Below are 19,682 nucleotides of genomic sequence, written 5' to 3'. Positions count from 1 at the left end.
GACAACATCGTCGCGGCGCGCAAACGAAAAGGAGAAAAGATGTTTTCGACGCGACGCACGGGAGAAAGAGACTTTTTAACAGTTTCCTGCACGCAGCTGCGACCGGATGCCGCTCCCACACCAGGATAGCGTCGTGACGTTGCACATGCAACCCACGCGAACGTACATGTGCACGAGTGTACGAAAATAGTGCCGCTGCCCATGGCGTTAGGCCTTGAACCCGCGAAAAAACTCGCTAGATTAATGACTTGGCCGAGACTGATTTATTTTGCCGAGGAGATCGGCCGCTACTCGCGGCGACAAGCCGCGAATTTTCAGTTATTTATCGACCCACCATCTCGCCTATTTATGTATGCGATTTAAACAATTGGAAAGCTTTGGAATCGTGCGAATGTTGGTAAAAATCTTAATTGAATTCGTAATTCCCAGTCGTGTCTTCTATTTTCAAGCGTCGAGATACCTGGCGAGGAGAACACCAAAAGTGGAAGCGAGCCTGAGCCTGGTTCCTATAAAATAAGTGCACCGACGAACGGAACACAGATACTCGTCGAATGTATCGATTATTTGCAAAGTGGAGTGGTTTGCTCAAACAATCTGCAGATGAATCGCGAACTGTGGTCGGTGATCAATCGCAGCACCGGTTTATTTTCCTTTGAACTGCGAGCGATTTATCGCGAATGCAGCGCTCGGAATAATCTATCCGAACAAACTTCTGCGCGAAAACCACAGAAATTCCATTGTATCAGACAAAGCACACGTTGTGCAGCTTACGGAGTATCTCTCGCTCGAATATCCCGGGTGTAAACGCAAAGATAAGCCTGCGATTTTCCTCTATCTCGCCAAGGTCCCCACTGGACCCTACAATTTACTTTGCAAAAGACACTCGTTCCGCGAAACAGTGAGGAGGGAGTGCAAAACTGTTTCTGAAATTATTCACCAGCCAGTTAAACGTCTAGGCAGCAACGAATCCGTTAATAGTGCAGCCCATTCTCGTTTTCTTTTATGGAAACGAAGGCATTTCGCTCGATGCTTTCGATCGAGTTTCGATCTCGATCGGAACTTGGGAGCACTCGTTTGCACATCGTGTGTGGCCGTCAATGAAAGTCAAAGTGCCATGCATTTGGAGCGACTGAATACGGAGCGAACTGCACACGCGAACGTGCAGTGCTCATGCATAAATGTTTCTTACGTTAAACCATTCTGTGGAACGGAGGACGACGACGAATGTCGGTCACAGCATCGAATAATTCATCTTTGTCGCAACGTCTTATTAGCTCTCGTATATCATTGACACGTAACGTTCGGGATCGATTTTAAAAAAGAAAAATGGGAACGTCGAGATTAGAATTGCGAGCGAGGATAATGTTTCAAACGTGCCCTAGAGCAACGATTCGATGAAAAGTATAGAAAAGAGTACGTATCGATGCTGTCCAACGTAGACTGTGGAACTGAAAGTAGATCCAATTAAGAAATGTCATTCGACGACCAAACTCGATTGATTCGTCGCGTGGAACAAGAGGAAGACCAAGAGCGGTAGAGAGTGCCGCGATCGATGAAGCGGTACATGGGCCTCGCGTCGCATCGCACGTTCCTGAAAGTGCAGAGCAAACCGATCTATATGCAGCTATACTTTATATAGCACGGCACACCATGTGCAACCAACTCGGTACCTGGGTCACCGGGAGAAGGTCACGGAGTCGGGATTTCAGCCTAGGCGCGTCGATTTCACGAGACTCGTGGGCGTGCACCCTCCTCGCGTTGCAGGTGCATTCGTTGCAAGGGCACGATGGGTACCGACGGTGTGACAGACTCTTCGTGTTCAAATCGCGAATGTTTCAGCCACTGTTTTTCAAACTATCTACATCAGAGATCTTTGCACGCTATGTGTATCGAGTTACAGAGTATACAGAGAACATGTCAAATCCAATACTCGAATAATTGCTCGATTGAACGCAAAGATGTTTCGTTGCTATTAAAGCGATGCTATCAGAGAAGAACTCGATGTTTTAGTTAGCTGCGTATCTAGCGGGGAAATCAAGCCCTGGTATGTATCAGCAAATAAGAATATGTCGAGCTTAAATTGGCCTTGTACGTGAATACCATAGCGAAGGTCAGGGGTTCGCGTTTTCAAGCAGGTGAGGCGGCGTACGTTTATGTGCTCGTGGAACCGCGTGTGTACGCCTCGTTGTCACAGGTGCATCGAGGCGTGTCGTTCCTGCACGCTTCCATTTACTCCACGCCGTGTATTTGCGATGGCAGCAGTATATTTACAACGCTCCTTACCTTTAAGTAACGCGTACAAAAGGTCGTGTAAGCAATATTCAGGTAGCAAACATTTTGAACGCGTATTAAAATAAATACGCTACTGCGTTCATAGTAATTACAACACAAAAATACATGATTACAATACACGATAGTCTCTTGTACGACCAGAATCGATGACTACCGTCGAGTCTTCTACATCGATAATCTTCTTTTTCGACGTAAAAGACTTTCGTTACTTAAACTAACAATTTCTCATCGAAAAGGTTCGCCTTATGAATAAAAATGTACATTGTGAAATATGGCATCGATTTATCCCGGTTGTAGAAGAGCAAGGGGTTGAAGACCATTAATCAAAACCTACGTTATCATTTTCTCCAAGCCATCGCTTTGCTCAGCTACACTCGTGTACTTTCAGATTGTCGTTAACGCATGAAAACACATCGTATCGACGAGCGCTTTTCTGAAAATACAAGTGCACACATTTGTAAGAATAGAAACGCGTCCTGTTTGTCAAGGAAATGTTGATGCCGACGGGAGTTTCACTGTTCTTGAGGGGAATTCGCCGACTCGAAGGTACAATGATCCCCGGCTACAGACACAATTGAAATCTGTGTCCTTAACCATTCCACCGGCGAAAGGTCAACACGAACGGTCCGCCTCGTGATTAACGACCTTCTTACCTTCAAACGAGCAACGTCCATTCCAGTTACGTAAGCTCGTTGACGTTCGTTGACTAATTTTGTTAACGTCGATCGGCGAATAGAAGGGTGACGCGGCGAGAAGATGAGAAACCGTGGCTCCGAAAGCCTTGAGACCGACACATTTGTTCCGGTTGCGCCTTTACGCTTCGATTCTACTGCGAATCGACAGCGAGGTATTCTTCTTCGATGTTTTCCAAAGTAGCACCGAATGTTTCGAGTACTCGAGACTTTTTTTCTCGTAAAGTTGCAATTCCACCATCGACTCCCAACGTTGGACAGATTCTCGACAGGATTAGTCGACTCTCGATTCTCGAAAGGCCGTCCACGACATCAGGGATTTCACGTCCGATAAGAGACGCGGACAACCGGATGTCTGGCAGATACGTAGATAAATCGCACGGGGATAAACGAAAGACAAGTGGAGTGACGTGCATCTCGACTTTCCACGGACGTGGTAAAAATAGCTGCGCCGGCTGAAGTCCGTTTATGAGGGAATAAAATTTGCTGAACAAAGTTGTGCCATCGTACTCTCGTGGAAACGTACGATTTGTATCGTCTCAGGATTTCCTGCGAATTAAAAGAATTTCTCAGGACAAAGAAAAAATCCAGACCATCGAACGAACAATTCATTCGGCAAGGTCCGAATCCATTTCGTCTACCACACTCTCTTAACGTCACGGTTTGGTGCCGAGCTTGTGATATTCGCGGCGATACCGCACAATCTCGCGTGTATCGTTACTAAATCGTTCATCCTGAACAGCTCTTTCCGACGCCACCTGTTCTCGATACTATAAATTACCTTCGTTAGCGTATGCTTTAATAAGGACACTCCCACGCGCGTATCGTCGAGGTTGAGAGTCCGTCGTTCGAAAGAAGGTGCAACGTTAACGCGAACGAAAGGGTACGTTCGAGTCGCGGTCCAGCAATTCGATCCGTGAATTCTTCTTCTGTCTGGACAGCCATCATCCTAGCAGCACTCGATGCCCACCATGGGAATAGTAATGGAAATGCATCCAGTATGCCCGACTCGTGGCATCGCGTACGGGAATTTTCTGCACGTGTCACGGTGCAAAACGTGATCTTGCTCGAGGCACGCCCTGCAATCGGGCGTCATAAATGAACGTGTGCTCACACGTTCGGTTCTGGTCGAGCACGTGCTGCAATGCGAGATTTATTTCTCTCTATAGACGGTGCGTATTTATTTCTCGTGCTGCGTTCGTTGTTGGGAATCATTATATAGCATTATTTGATTTCCACTTATTTTAAGATGAGGAAATCGTAGTTTGCATGCCATAAGACGCAGTGCATGTTACGAATAGTATAGCGTTACCGGATTGCACTGCCAGTTTTAACGCGTGGGCGTATCATATACTGCAGACTGGCCGTGATACGTCGATATAAATTCAGGTCACATTAAAGTCACCAGAGATTTACTGATTATTCAGTAAAATCGCGAATTTTTATCCAACATTAATTACACACGAATAAAAATCCCTATTACTTGAAAAGAACATTTGTAGCCTTCCAAATCTTTCTTCTTTTGGAGAAGTGATCTTTCTTTTTTGATTTCTCCGAAATTCCCAGCATGCCATCCTCAGAATTAAATGGTACGAGACGAACTTTGAAACGCGGAAGTCTACGCGACTTTCGATTCGCGAAGAAAGAACGGGACAGCGCGAATGAAAAAATCCCCGAACAATGTTGTCATCGATTCCCTCGCAATGTCACGTTCGTACCGTGTTCAAACAATTGATCTCTGGCATCTGTCGTTGCGTCAACGAGACAATACAAAGGCACACGACTTCCATGGCGAGTCTCGCCGACGACAAGAGACCCGTACACGTTCCTTATGACGCGAATACGTGCTCGAATCGCTTATTAACGCACCGATCATCACGCTACGATTATGTAGATCGATGCATCCGCGTAATAGATACATCTAATCGGTCACCAGCCACGTCGCAGAGCCGAAGTAACGTGACTATAATAAACGATCGCTTCCTGTACGCCACTTTAGCTAGAAGGTATCATCGGTGAAAGAGATGTAAGGTAAACTTGTAAAAGAAACACGACGCGAAGACGATAGCGTGTTTGATTGTCAGGAGTTGGAAATATATGATCGAATTCGGTATATTATTCATGTACTAGGTCGAGGCAGAATATGTTGGCCACTCGGCAAGTAGACAAAAACCTTCCACCATAAACATATTTACATGTAGATTGTATTTTACATGAACCTGTGCGAAACTGATGTTATACCTTCGAGTACTCATTACGCAAACATCGAAGCGTACGATCGCATGCATTAATCAGCAAACACGAACTAAATAAATCACCAAGAGTAGACTCGTTAGCACGTTAGCTCGTATGTGTACCACTTGGATTATGTAGGCTTACTTTCATTACACGCATCAGCATTTAACATTGAATTCAAATCGAACGAATGAGCAGAGGAAATCGAAGCGCTATTACGCCTTTAGATCAGTATGCCAGATAATGTTCCCGTACACGATTTCGAAACGCCTAATTCTGATCCGTATCAACAGCCACGGATTACTGTAAACGTTTAGAATACGTGTAATTAAACGAACCAACGTTAACATACAAGATTCGACCAGAAATAGATTAAAGGATAAAAACAGTATCGAAAGTCAAGATTGTTCAAGGACATACGGAGTTAAACATGGGTGTGCGCTGCGTCTTTTGGTCTGACGCGACCTGACGCATACTACCATCGTTCTCTTCCATAATTAACGAAGCAAACTACGTATTAATGATTGTGCAATTGTCATTTATTGCGACTATCGCCATTGAAACAACAGGCAACGCGCGCGTCGTTGCGAGCAGCCGAATGGTGCGTAAAGTTTATCTATCGCGGGGCAGAGGTGTACGATTCGTAAACGCGTGTAGCAGGAGCACACTGTGACGAGAGGAGGCTGCACTTCACGGCTGGTTCGCATCGGTGCCAAGGTTGCGTTCGTACTGGTGCGCGGATTAACTGAACCAGCATTGAACGCTCTGGAGTCTCGCGTGATGCTTATACGCTGCGCTTATCGCATCGGTGCACGTGTACGTGCGTGCGTAAGGTATAACGTACAAGTAGCCCTAAGTTCTGACAGAGGTCTAAACCGAGGAAATAGAGCCGATGAAATTACCGAAAAAAGGTGGGCTTGAACTGGTTCCAAGATTCCGAAGAGTTCATTTGCGACGCGATAACGTCAGCTGTTATCGGAATACGACTGCTCGAAATTACTGTGAACACAACGATGAGCACCAAGGCAAAACGCACGCGACGAACGTGAATTGTAACGATTGAGAATTTCCTATTAGTCGTCGAGGAGACGCTACAGGTAGCATAATAACGATATCCAATCGAATCGGAGGTAAAGAAGCGCGTTGGTTGGTTCGTTCGACTGGGTACGCGAAGTAAACCATATCTCGAAGGAAAATGACTCAGTGACTCCGATAATCGCTGACACATTACCGTGAAAAGTTTAAACGCGCTGTGCGTCTGCTTGCTCGACGCTGTTAAATGCACATAGGGTGAAGGTCGGCTATTGAAACTTGAATGGTGCAATTTGTGAGCGGAACGCATGCGCGCGCGCGCGCGCGCTCGTTATCAGTCGCGGCTTCAAAAGCAGCCCGCAAACTCGCGCCGCGAGAAGGTCACGCCAATGCGCTTCGTTATCTATGCCCCTACTACAATTTACGAGCCTTTTCGAGTCTTATCGCGTGCCCCTATTGCCGAGCAACACACCGCATGACGCGTTTCCAGCTTTACGGGCCTCTTGTACTTTTTCTCCTTTTTTTTTTTCTTGTTTACGGAGTCACGTCAAGTCCCAGATGTAAACTCCACAGTGGTCATTATAGAGATCCTTCTCTTTGTTCTTTTATTGACCATGTTCGCACGTCGCGTAAAAGTCGCACGCAATTATTTCATAATAGCATCGAGATGTAATATATTCTATCAAATTTGAGGTTGAGGTGTTGCACATGTTCAGCCATCGCATAAGTTCTTTACCGTGTATTCAAGATAATACAAATAATCTGGACTGCTGTCTTTTTTACAAAGATTGTTTCGAATAGATAAGACCAAGCCTCGAAAATGGTGTTAACTGACTGTCTAGCACCGCTGTGCTAATCGTCATTCGCACGTTTCAACAGTCAGTCTCGTTTAAGCACCTTCGGACGCTGAAATTCACAGCGTCGAGGCACTGTGACATCGATTTTAATCAGCAAGGACGCTCGCGAAAGCTATAATTGCGAATACACTCGTCGATGGATGCGATTATTCTGCATAATTTATTCAGTATCCATTTCCATGTATCAATTAATACGGTATATTTCTATATTACAAAAATTAAGGGATCGAGTAATTAAAGAGTGTCGCAAGAAACAGGGAGTGTCCATAATTTGAAAAATACTACGAACTCAAACTTTACTTTGATTTACTTTTACTTAATTTTTTTGTTAGAATCAACCTTGTTTTGGACATTCCCTATTTCGATTGAAACCTGTGTCAGAATACATACAAGTGTTTCCACGCGACCAATGTTGGGCCTGAGTCCCTTGGATGATGGCGGTGACCGACATCATCGGTTTCTCCTTTTTCATCATCTTGGACGTCTTGATCTTCCTGGTTTGGCTCGTCACTTTTACTGTTTCCTTCCTGAATCTTGATCAACTAGGTACTTTCAAGCGAACCACAAGCGACACTCTCGTTGCGTCATTTCGGAAACCGAGAAACGACACGCGTGCTCTTTCTTCCCCTAAACTGTTCTACGTTCCGTCTTTTGGTATCGATTTGGTTTCGTTCACTGCACTCTTTGGTTGTTGCACGCTTAACACTCGACAAATCTATGAGGAGTAATAGGGAGGTAATTAAAGGTGCGAGGTGACGCTCATCCTGATCGTTCCACGTCAAGTAAAACACTTTTAACTGTTCGGGATACGCGATATCGCTCAAAAAAGTGTCCTACTTGGTATGAAACGATCACCGTGATTGTAAATTAATCCACGATTAAAGCATGATGGATGTAATACGTGGCAAATTAGTTGTAGATTTAAACGGAGCTTGGCAATTTTTATTGCGAATTAAATTGCGAAACGATCAACGCGCATTCGCCTTGAACCGCGACATCCTTTCCTCGCTGCTTCTCGCTGCCGTGTTCTTTTCCGAGTGAGTTTATTGCTCGCGAAAAAGTAACGACCTACGAAGAGAATGTACATCGTCCAGAGATAAACAGAGCTACTCGTTAATCCGAGACGGATTGAATTTCAGGCTTTCGATCGTCATTAGTAAATGTCTATAAAGCCGTTGATAAACTATGCGGTATCGGGGAAAGTGCCGATGCTTATGGATCAGCTCGGTAAAAAAACGAACGATACTCGAACGAAAACGAAAAGTTGTGAAGCGTTTCGCGAACGAAAAAGGGACAAGAGAACGCTCGCGTACGCGACATCGGCGAGATCAAACGAATTTCACGACGAACTGTCGTAGACAGCGATACTTAATGCTTTTTACAGGTTCGAGGCCTGCAGAAGAAAAGTCCCGAGTTATCTCTGGAGAGCTCTGGTCGGCCTGCTAAAAATTCGTGGGAGAAAACGCGGATTGTCCCCGGAGGACCGCCGAGTTATCGAGAGCAGACTTGAAGACGAATGTGCTAGCTTTAGCTTAGTTGACAGGTCCGGGGAACGTTTCTTAAAACGAATCTACCGAATAGACAAAAAAGATAGGATCGATCACCGAGAATACTCGTTAACGCAACCGTCAAGGGAAATAATTCGTGTCCAGAACCGATTTATTTAAAGTATACCGCTGCGAACAATTGGCGAACGATTCGTTTAACGCGCTTGAAATTAGAGATATTTTGTCCACGACTATTTCGTCTATCCCAATAATTTCCTGGTGTGGAGGAAACTGCAAGTAACCAGAATTCCCGTAGTCGGTGTTGCGGAGCGGCGACCTTGACCACAACATGTAGGCAGAAAATGCGATTGTCTTGCCACGGCGGCGACAATCGTCGCGACAGAGAAACAATGCTTACGTAACGCGAGCAATTATGCAAAATGCAAGTATGTCCATGTGCATGTACCAGTCGCGGTGCATCTCCTATTCTTCTGGCGTCGCATGTATCCGCCTAACGACCGCTCGCAATGGCAGACGCGGTAATACTCGTCCAACCGTGGCGCGAAACCCGACTATTGTTACGTAAACCCTTTCTACACGGGAAAAGAATGTTGTGCGCGTCGCGAGACCTCGAACAACGTTCCTCTTTTTCGTTTCCTCCTTCCACCCGATGGACTCCGTCAGGCATCGATCATTAAACTGGACGAACAAACCGGACGACACATTTCTAATGGCAATCGCTGCTGTCGAGGTTGAAGTTCAAGGTTAATCCCGAAGAGGCTGCGTCAGGCCCTGTCTATGTCTATCGAGAAAGACGAATCGATATATACCGGGTGCACGCCAAGCACGGCCAAGACTGTCGGACGACAGCTGTTTCGGTTCGCGACTTTCACGCGATTTGTGCCAAGAAACTCTTGTCTATTTATTTCTAACGAGCTGCAAAAGTTTCGGAGGATCAATTCTTTTTTGTCAACAACTCGAACAAGTTCGAATTTGGTAATAGAAAATTATGTGTCGACGATTTTACGTTGCATATCGACAATACCAAACAGCGAAATTTAACTTGGGTGTCCGATGAGGTGATTCGAAAAATTGTGCGACATCGAAGTATAGCGTGACTTATCCGCCACACCCGTCTTTGAAGGGTTAACGATAGTCGGTACGGCGCATCTATTACGAAACGACTGGTAGCGAATAGCAAACGCGAAGACAACAGCTTGCTTCGATTCATCTTTTAAAGAGATGCCGCACAAATATAAAGGAAAGTTTCGCACTCGTGATTCATTTATTTCAAAACGATTGAACTTGATATGTTATTGTCGTCTGCGGTCTGAAAGTTAATCGATAATGCGCGCTTCGCCCGTTATTCGCCTCACGTGTTGGGATGTGTAAGCTATTCTCTCGTGGCCTCCAAGTACTGCGCAGGCAGACACAACGTAGACTGAATTTGGCAAACCATTAGCAGACGCTACAATGACTACGTATGTACTCGTCGAATATCTCTCAAATGTGCCGTAAGGAAATTGGGAACGATCGAGAACATTATTCGCCAAAGTTGTCATACCTTCGAGATGAAACAAGAATTATGTATGCGTGTGTTTCGGCAGAACTAATAAAAAAAATTATCACTGCCATGATGCAGCCACCGCAGAGGTCAGACGAGACCTTAATGCTGCGTAGAAGATTCAAGAGAGAGAAGGGTGGACGATCCAAACTGCGCACTGTTGCAGTTAGGGGACGATGATTCACGAACCAACGTACCCATGTATAAATATACGAACATTATTTATTGCAACATTTATTTTTGACCGATACTTGGACGATATCCTCCAAGTAAAATGTTGAATTATCTACACCGACTACTCCATTAAAACTTTAAACGAAATAAATTTTATTGACACCATATTTCGAAGGCTTGGCGTATTATTTCGGCGTACCGAATCGCCATCGTCGACGATTCATTTCTGTAATTCGAGGAATCCGAGGAAAAATTTCTCGAGAGCAAACAAGAGTTTACTTGGCACGTGTGCGACGACACGCGTAATATTCGGAACGTGCTCACGTTTGATTACGACACTCGACAATATACTTTGCGCTATCGATAACGTTTGTAGCATCTATCGATAGTTTTGGCGTCTCGCGCGCTCGGTCTTTGGCACCGCAAACGAAATGCAAATCATTTGTGACGTCACTCGCAACGCACCGCAACAGTCTTGCATAAAATTTGCTTTTTCTCGTTCGACTAGTACCGCGATCGATTCGAAACCAAGTCTTGTTTTCATTAAAAAAAAAAAAAAATGCCATCCGTCAAAATGACCACTGATTGTATTACCACCGACCGAAATGTACTTTCTCGCCTGCGGATGCCGTCGACAACTACGAATCGGAGATGTTATAGTCGTAAATGTAAACAAGGTTGTGTCCCTAAAAGAATTTTATTCGCACTTGAGCATTCCAAGCATAGCGAACCACAACAAGACGCGTACACAACAAGACGCGTACACAACATTCTTTCTTTACCGATTCGCGCAAGTCGGTTTACTTTGTTACGACGGACAACTCGGAAATGAACAAAATACTCATCTGCAGATAGCTTACGGTCAAAAACGTTTTTCTAGATGCACGTGAAACATAGTTGTACCAAGGATCGACGAATGCACGCAATCCTTACGGTCGACCGCTTCCGAACAGCACACTTAAGATTCAGCACGACAAACAAACACGCGAACTTTCCGTCCTGGCATTGAACTTCACTGTTGCACACTTTACATGCCGGCGCAAAGCCGAATTTCCCGCCGAGGAAAAAGGGAACGCGATAACCACTTTCCTATCGACAATTACAATTCCAAAAATAATTCTTTCGCCGTGGCACGCGTGAACGAAATACCATTCGAATTGAATCACTAGCAGCACGCTCGTGCGGAAGCGACAAAGCCAAGTGCGTTTCGCGATCGAGTGTTCTCTTCGAGAAAGACACACAGTTTGCACCTTGCTGCAACTACGGGGACCATTTGCTACGCACTGGATTTTCTTCTTCGGTATCGTACTTACGCACATGTCGCGTATACGTATACTTCGAATAACATGGAAAGCTCGATTCGAGAGAGCAGGTTAGTTAACCGTAGAACAGAGCAGCGAGCGAGCGAGGCAAGATAACGCACGCGACAAGATCACGTTTTTCTTTGCCGACAAGCGTTGCACACGTGCCGTCAATGAAGAAGCACGCGGCCACCACACTCGACACGACCGAATGACCCGCGACGCGAATAAATCTTAAGAGACCGTCGCGATGAAACAGTGAGAAAAGAAGAGACGGGGAGATATGGAGAGGAACAGAGGCGAGAGTAAAGTGATTACGGAGGCGATACCTCGCACGCGTACCGTCGATCCGACTCACTGACTCAATGACTCAATGACTGACTGACTGACTCGGAGATGCACGGCGCTAAAGGCAACTGAGTGCCAGCCGGCCGGTCCGACTCGATGCATGTGAGCGTGCAGCCGGCGGGGAAACGGGGTGGGGGCAGGGACGACGGAAGAAGGGAGATAGGGGAAAGAGGAGACGGAGGGGAGGGAAGCGACAGAGGATCAAGAGGAGGTGAAGGACGAGGAGGAGTCGATGGAGGACGAAAAGCTGGCGGCAAATCACGGGAGGAGAAGAGGGAAAACTCGGGACGGAAGAAGTGCAACCGAGTCCCTGGTTGACGAGTAACGTTCAGCCTCTACTTGCACTTTTCTTCGCGGAGAAATGCGAGCGCATTGGAGTCGAACGATGGTAATTTAATCCCTTCGATGATACTTTCGAAAAGTACTTGCGTTTCGAAAGTACATTTGCCATTGGTAACTAGAACACCGTTCCATAGATCGCAATGAAATTATTTCTTTGCAAATGATTTTCAAAATGTAATAAAGCCACAATTTTTATAGAAAAGCATCCTCGACGACAGCATCGATGCTCGCGAAATATAGGTCAGAGATTCATTCGTATAAAAGCGGGTACGGAAGAAAGTTTCGGTCCGTTCGAAAGCGATCCAAACTTTCCGTTCGATTCGCCGAAGGTATCGCGGCCTAAGTTGTTCATGATCGATAAAAACATGTAACACTCGGATGACGGGAACGTAACCACACCGCTCGAGGTCTCCGAGTGAGGTTTATCGGAAGGAAGAGAGGTTAAAATGACAGAGAAAGGTAGTGAGAAAGAGAACTCTATCAGAAATGCGCAAAAGAGCAAGCGAGAGACGCGGATAGAGCTTGCGCCGTCACTGTCACAAGCTTAGAAGTCAAGTTCTAGTGCACGGCCGAAACGGGAGAATCGACCTCCCCTCCACGATCCCCTCCACGTTACATTGTGGCTCGTCCAATGGCACAAGGGTGAGGGAAATCGTCTAAGGCAAAGGGGGAGGGAGTGCCTTGCAATGTCGAGCGTGCGCGGCGAGCCTTGCATGGGGATTCTACCAGGTGACCGAAATATACACCTCCAGTACCGGGCATGTAACAACGGATCTGATAAGAGAAATAAGCCGCCGCTAGTCACCTCCAACAAAGATTTACGTCTCGTTACGAGCGTGCCGAGCACTGGGATGCTAAATCAGATACAAGTTTCCGTAAAGATACGTTAAAACATTTCGAGTCGGAGTGATCGTAAACGAACAAAACCCGAACAGTCGCGTCCAACGATTATAATTAACGATTATAATTAACGATTACTCAGGCTTTTAACACTGCACTCAAAGGCGCGTATAAATTAACAACGCGTCTAGATCGCTGCCGGAGATGAGGGGTCGGGAAAAATCGTTTCCCTTTTGTATATCGCGTGTCGATAAGGCTTGTTTGCAGTAGTCCAATACAGCGGCAGTTGCATAAATATTCGTCTTCTGTTTCCCTTACTCCATTCGAAAAAATGTCCTTGCAACGCCCTTACGCGGAACAGAAGACATCCGCGAAGAGCCTGCAGGCCGCACCTGTTTCGATATCTTTGATCCCCTCGCGCCACGCCAACATCCTAGACACACCCGTCGTCCTTGCCGCAACAGCTCCGTTTTAAGGAAGTTTGCCAGTATTTTTTTCTTCTTTTGGAGTAGTCCGCTTAACCCGCGCGATATTTGGCCCACATGTTGGGTACCAATACAAACGATCGAACGATCCATACATATCCGAGAACGTCGCGTGTTGAGTTAGCCTGCGGGTCCGCGTACGAGCTTGTTCCGCAGATGAGTGTGCGTCTACGAGCGTGTGGATCGTGTAAGTGGTCGTCAAGGTTAGCCACCTACTCGCTATCGCGAGCTCGTGCACACTCTCCCGGTGCATTCGAGTCGTCTTGCCAGCCTTAAAGTTTATTATACGCTCGCGGAGAATCGAGGAAACGAACCTCCTGGACGCTGGCTCGCGTCTGACGCTTCTCAGGCGTGGCATTCTGCGGCTTCGCCTACCCTTTATTTCACGTTTCATGCATCTGGTGCGTTGTGTAACGTTACCGTTCACAAATATTTGCCCACCTTTTTTTTCCTCGCAATTTTAACAGCAACGGTAGATAAAGAAGAGATAGAGTTGCTCGCGTAGATTAGTACTAGGATATTTCAAATTCACGTCTACGAGACTGTCGGACCCGTAGATTTTGTAGAGACAGCACTGTTTTAATTGGTAAACGACAGAGGCTATAACGTGGAATCGAACCGCTAATAAGTATGCACGCTAACAACGTATGTTATATTAAATGCATAGGAAGAGGTCAGAGCAACAGTATCCTTGTTCGTTTTTGCGAACAGGTGAGTAGGACGAGAAAAGGTTAACAGGACTCTGCAATATTCCGTTTACATTCTTCGTCGGAACTGGTTTCTCCCTCGTTCCGCCGTCAGGGATGCTGTATGGTCCTTTGGACCCTAGGAACATTGCCAAACGTACGCGAAAAATCAACATTAAAATTCGAGCGTTTTCTCTCGCGTATACGGACCTCTTTTTAGAGTGATATGTCCAAGTTTTAACCACGTTATTTATAATCACTTGCACATCTCTAGTTTGAAATTTCTACATAAAGAATCCGATGATACAGTAGAATATCTAAACAGTGTTACGTAAGAATTACATCACCGAAGAGTTTTTTCTTCCGTGCATAATAAACGCGAGAGTGACGGTAGAAGCAATAAACTGTTTTTAGTTTATGTGTTAAAAGTATCGTAAAGCTTCGCTTCTCTCGATGTTGCATCAATCATGACAGGATTACACAAAAGATATAAATTACGGTATATGACATCGTCTCAAGCATGCCAAGACGTAAATGTTATTTCCGCTGTAATAACCATGATTTACACGATATGTGCTTCACGTTTGAATGATTTTTACGTGCTGTGCAAAACACAGCAATTCCACTAGCCAGTGAACAATGCAATCAGAGTTAGCCAGATGCAAATGATTTCGAGGTGGGTAAAACCAAAGGTGACCGTCGCTCTCGACTGTATCCGTGGCCAGAAATGTTACACCGAGTATCTAAAGGAAGGAAAGATAATAATAACACGTCCGTTCGATTAAGACGCGACGGAAACGTTGCGTTTGAAAGCAAAGGAAGTCGAGGCGAGAGGGAAAAAAAAAAGTCTCGAGCAGAGCAGAAGAAAGCAGCGGTGCAGCAGCTGTTTCGGCTGGTCCGGTTGCACAATGCAGAATTCGGGTTCTAATTCTAAAGCGAGTACCAATCAGGCCCAGCATTGTTCACCCATAAAAGCTCGTCATTTTTCAGGGTTAATCGTTCCTTGAAACCTAATAAGCCGTTGGACGTCTTACCCGACAAATTTCTCGGAAGACTCCGAACGCGCCAAAAACAGAGGGAAATCGAAAGGACAAGCTTGGACCTTTCGAATCTTTCTGAGATACTTTGTGCTAACCGTTCTATCGCGACTATTTCGTGTTCGAAACATTGAGAGCGGTCATTCAACGCGAGAGTTATTTCGGAGGTTTTAAATTTGTCGAAATATTGGTCATTCACTTCGCGAAGACGAAAATGCGGATAGTAGGCGTCAAAGGTAATGGCACGAAGTCGCTGACGCGACGGTCGACGCTGGGTGCATGATCGGTCACGCTAATGCGACTACACGTACGCTTATCTCGCTATAAATAATGCTCGTTCACAAGGAACGAGAGGAAGGATGATCAATCAGGTGTAGGTGGAAAGGAACGCTCCGAGACAAGGTGGGAGAATGAGAGAATTGTCAAGGACAACGTACGTGACCACCGCATTGCGACGGAAGATTCTGCCACGATCCTGAAACTCTACGTCCGTGAAATAAAGTCATGCTCAGAGGTGGACGTATATGTATAAATAGTTCGATCACCCGATACGCTTGAGACCGATTCAGAATTCGCATTTTAGACGACGAGGTGCAATGTGCCAACCTCGAATCGCGGAATATACATTCTCAAGGCGTTGCGTGTAATCTTAGACATGTTTATGAGCTTCTCAAATTTTTCATTGCTTTACACTACTCTCTCTTGTCACGTTTCGGTCATTAACGACAAAGGCTTCAAAAAATTAATTTCTAGCGCATCCTTCCTTCTACCTTAATATTCTCTCTTCAGGGGATACCGTAGGAATCGAAAGAGAAACTTTAAAGAACGTGATTCCCTTTTTTTAAACTTATATCTTCGGAACACTCCCTTAAGACCATGAGAAAAACCTTGACCAAGTTAAGGATAACCGCGTTAAGTTCTCCGCTCTCTCGTAAGGTAATCAACCGAAGAAAGTGCTTAACGGAAAGCAAATTATTGTTTGTTCTTACGTTAAGCAGGTGCGGCGGGAAGGTATAAAAATATAAAGCAGCGTTGCTTAACACATTCGAGCTCGTTCACCGAGTGATACGGGTCCTTTTGTATGCAAACGATGCTTGTTAACAATTGTTGCGTCTATTTGCGTCCAAATAACTGGATGCGATCGTTAATTGCGCGATGTATTTCTTATTATAGACGGATAACGAGGTTTCTCGTTTAAATTGGATATCATGAGAAATTAATTGATATGTTACAAACATCGATAAGAACTTACATGGTAAAACGGCAGAGTTTTCGTAACGAAGACGCGCAGGATACACATCGAACAAGTATACCAAGTAACTCACCTACAACAAAAATAAAAATACAGTTAGTATCTTAGCTTAATGACACATGTAACGAGTTTATTTGCGGCGTTTTTCTATTTTCTCCACGGGAACAGTTTTTGAATTTTACTGGAAAACCCGCACTCGACCCAATTTCGATTACATTTAATACCCAATGGTCTCGCGAAGCTTTCCCTCGGCTAGAAAAGCGTCGTGGCACGAATCGCGTTTCAGTTTGAAATTGCACCGACAACCTTGACATTCCCACGAGATCGGTAAATGGAACCCCGTCACGTAAAGTGTACTTCCATTGACCTTGTAACAGGAAATCGCTCAGCGGATTTCCCGAACAAGGCTATAAAGTTCGTTAGCTGCTAAATATACATCGTTTTGCAGCGATAATTATAAAACATACGCAAACGTACGTTTCGGCAAAAATTATACTTTGAATAAAAACGAAAGGAAATAAATATCAGGCGAGTGGGTTATCATTTTATGTCATCCAGGATAAAACATAAAATGGAGGAACAACGTACCGCGCGTGGCGCTGGAAACAGGACGACAATAAAAGCAGACCTCGACGCTGAAAGCGAATATAGGTCAGCCAAATGAGGCTGGATTATGAAGGATGCGCGCGGCACGCGTCGTGTGTAAGAGAAATATTCTCACCATCTATATTTTTCTGTGTTGCAATATTTTGAGAAAACATCGGAGGTCCGAAACTAATGCGAAATAACCTTGCCAACGAGAACTCGTCGGATGACGCAGAGGAAGAGAGTAGATTCTTTGGCGATTGAATTTCAAACGAGGCAATTTCGCATCTAATCATGCAGAAATATTCATATTTCGGGGAACGGTGAAGAGTTTAAGTAACTATTTTTATGCCTGAATTGCAAAACAGTAATCGATCGTAGAAAGATCTTTGTACAATTAAACCCATTACAATTGGTAACGAAGCAGTTTGCATGATCTCGGGTAAAAATGTCCGTAAGGAGACCACCTGATATTCAAATCAAGATCGAAGGATGTTTAATAAAAACACCTACATGAATACTGGGAAGTCATTAATCAAAGAAACCGCCGAAGGTAAAGCGTAATTACTCTCGCTTACACGCCTTTACCTGTTTCCTGGCATACTTTATATCTGGCTGCACGATCAATGAAAGTCACAAGCGTTTACGAGGTACGCTGCTCGATATAATTGGAGTCCTCAGTCGTCTGCTAAATTGACTCGATTGATAACCGCTACGTTCTCAAGTGCAACGATAGAATGATGTATAAATTCGACCGCTTCAAACTTGATCAAATAAAAGTTCAAAAGAAATCTTAAATGATTGCAAAGAGACAACCAATTCGTGGATAAACGATAAGCACTAAAGTGCAAGTGCAAGGCTGAGGATGCAGCGCGCACGATGCAAGAGAATAATCTGTGGCAACGGTGGAAACCTGTTGGCTGACACAGAAACGAGAAAATGGGTCACACAAGGATTACGAAGAAGAGTCATTATGCATTTCGCGCAGGTGAATCGGTGTTGGTATTCAGGAAACGTTCGAAGATACGATACGGCAGTCTCGTGTGTCTGGAATCGCGACCGGGAAGCTAGGAGAGCTGGTCAGAGTACGCAAAAGGAGGAGGTAAGTAGGTCAGTAGGTGAGTCGTGCTAAACAGTGCACGGGAGTGTCCCGACATTGACCTATATGTCTACTTTGTGTGTGCACTTGCCTTCCCCTTCCGTGACCCCTCTTTCTCTCTCTTCCCTCAGGCATCCCCTCCAACGATGCAATTTCCAGCCAATTGCATATAGGGACTGCTTGCACTTGGAGTGCACTTTCCCCACCACCGGGACGCCACCCCGGCGCCGGACCGTCCTGCCACCCTGTACCAGACGCGATCGATGCCCCAACAAGACCGAACAGAGCCACAAATTCATCATCATTTTTGAATAATCCAGCAAAGGAATCCGCCCGCAAGTGATTCGACGATTCAAAAGTTCTTAGCTGGATTTTTGGAACGGTCACGTGGAGAACAGCACGTTCTATAGTTCTATTCGAAAGTCCAAACTTTTTTTTCGAAATCCTCATTCTATTCGTTACGAGAGCTAGAAACCTAGGGAGCGGATTATTCCGAAGCCAAGTGACTCGTTGCTTTGCACAGGTTGCGTTGCTCTGTAACTACTTTTTTCGAATAAGCCTTTTTACTAAGAGCATCGACTTAGTATTGTTGCTTAATAACCATTGCTACCGTTGCTACACGGAAACGTACAATCGCCCGAAAAAGTGGGCTTACGCAAGGAGGCCCGCAGTCACGGCGGATGTGTCTCACCTGTTGGACCGCGAAAAGTGTCTCGCAACCACCTCATCGAAGGCCTTGACGAGGGACAACGATAAATAAATCGTTTCGCAACGCGATCTGCGTACTCGCACGCATGCCTGGGTGCGTGTCGTGCCGGGCGTTGCAACCTTGCGGAAATATAAATAGAGATCGCGCTAGAGAAGGAGGGAAACTTGAACGAGTCAGTCACACTCCACGTGTTTTTCTCACGCCCGGTGCTGCTGGCTCGTGGCAGTCGACGAGCTTTTGCACGACAACTTCACCGCGACCCTGGTCTAGCCGATGTTGCACAAACCAATCAAGAGCGCTGTGGGAACCATTCTTTTCTTTTTATCGCGAAACGACACGTGCGAGTAACGGTCCAAACGACGAATCTTTTCGGTCGAGAATAGAGGAAAATATTATTTTCCCTAGCAAAGATCGCTAACAGGAGACGTTACACCGTGTATTCCTTGGCGAATATTTCGAAAGATACTGGTAATTCGTGGAACATTGGAGGAAGTATGTTAATATCCCAAAATGTCTCGAATCTCATCGCCTGTGCGAAACCCGATACATCTTGCTTATTAAATTAACAACTTTCGAACGCAGAACCAGAAACGGATAAAATTTATTCCCTTATTAATATCTCTCTCTCTCTCTCTCTCTCTCTCTCTCTCTCTCTCTCTCTCTCT

General features: G+C 45.3%; 1 protein-coding gene across 5 annotated transcripts in view; it reads right to left on the bottom strand.

Annotated features, from left to right (window-relative positions):
* Positions 1–19,682, bottom strand: part of LOC128874356 (retinoic acid receptor RXR) — a 38,618-nt gene that overhangs the window by 15,555 nt on the left and 3,381 nt on the right. The window contains exons 1-2 of one of the 5 annotated variants that reach the window (XM_054119037.1): positions 11,964–12,320; positions 7,499–7,823 (exon numbers count right to left, since the gene is read on the bottom strand). The exons of 2 other annotated variants lie outside the window; for them this stretch is intronic. In XM_054119037.1, coding sequence (XP_053975012.1) covers positions 7,499–7,583 — 85 coding nt within the window. In that variant the 5' untranslated portion in view covers positions 7,584–7,823; positions 11,964–12,320. Of the gene's footprint in view, positions 1–7,498; positions 7,824–11,963; positions 12,321–19,682 lie in introns of those variants that run through there. 2 more of the 5 variants (XM_054119035.1, XM_054119036.1) reach the window with 2 other exon arrangements.

The sequence above is a fragment of the Hylaeus volcanicus genome, chromosome 3 (assembly GCF_026283585.1).
Source record: "Hylaeus volcanicus isolate JK05 chromosome 3, UHH_iyHylVolc1.0_haploid, whole genome shotgun sequence".
Classification (NCBI taxonomy): domain Eukaryota; kingdom Metazoa; phylum Arthropoda; class Insecta; order Hymenoptera; family Colletidae; genus Hylaeus; species Hylaeus volcanicus.
This window is presented reverse-complemented; position numbering and strand designations above follow the sequence as displayed.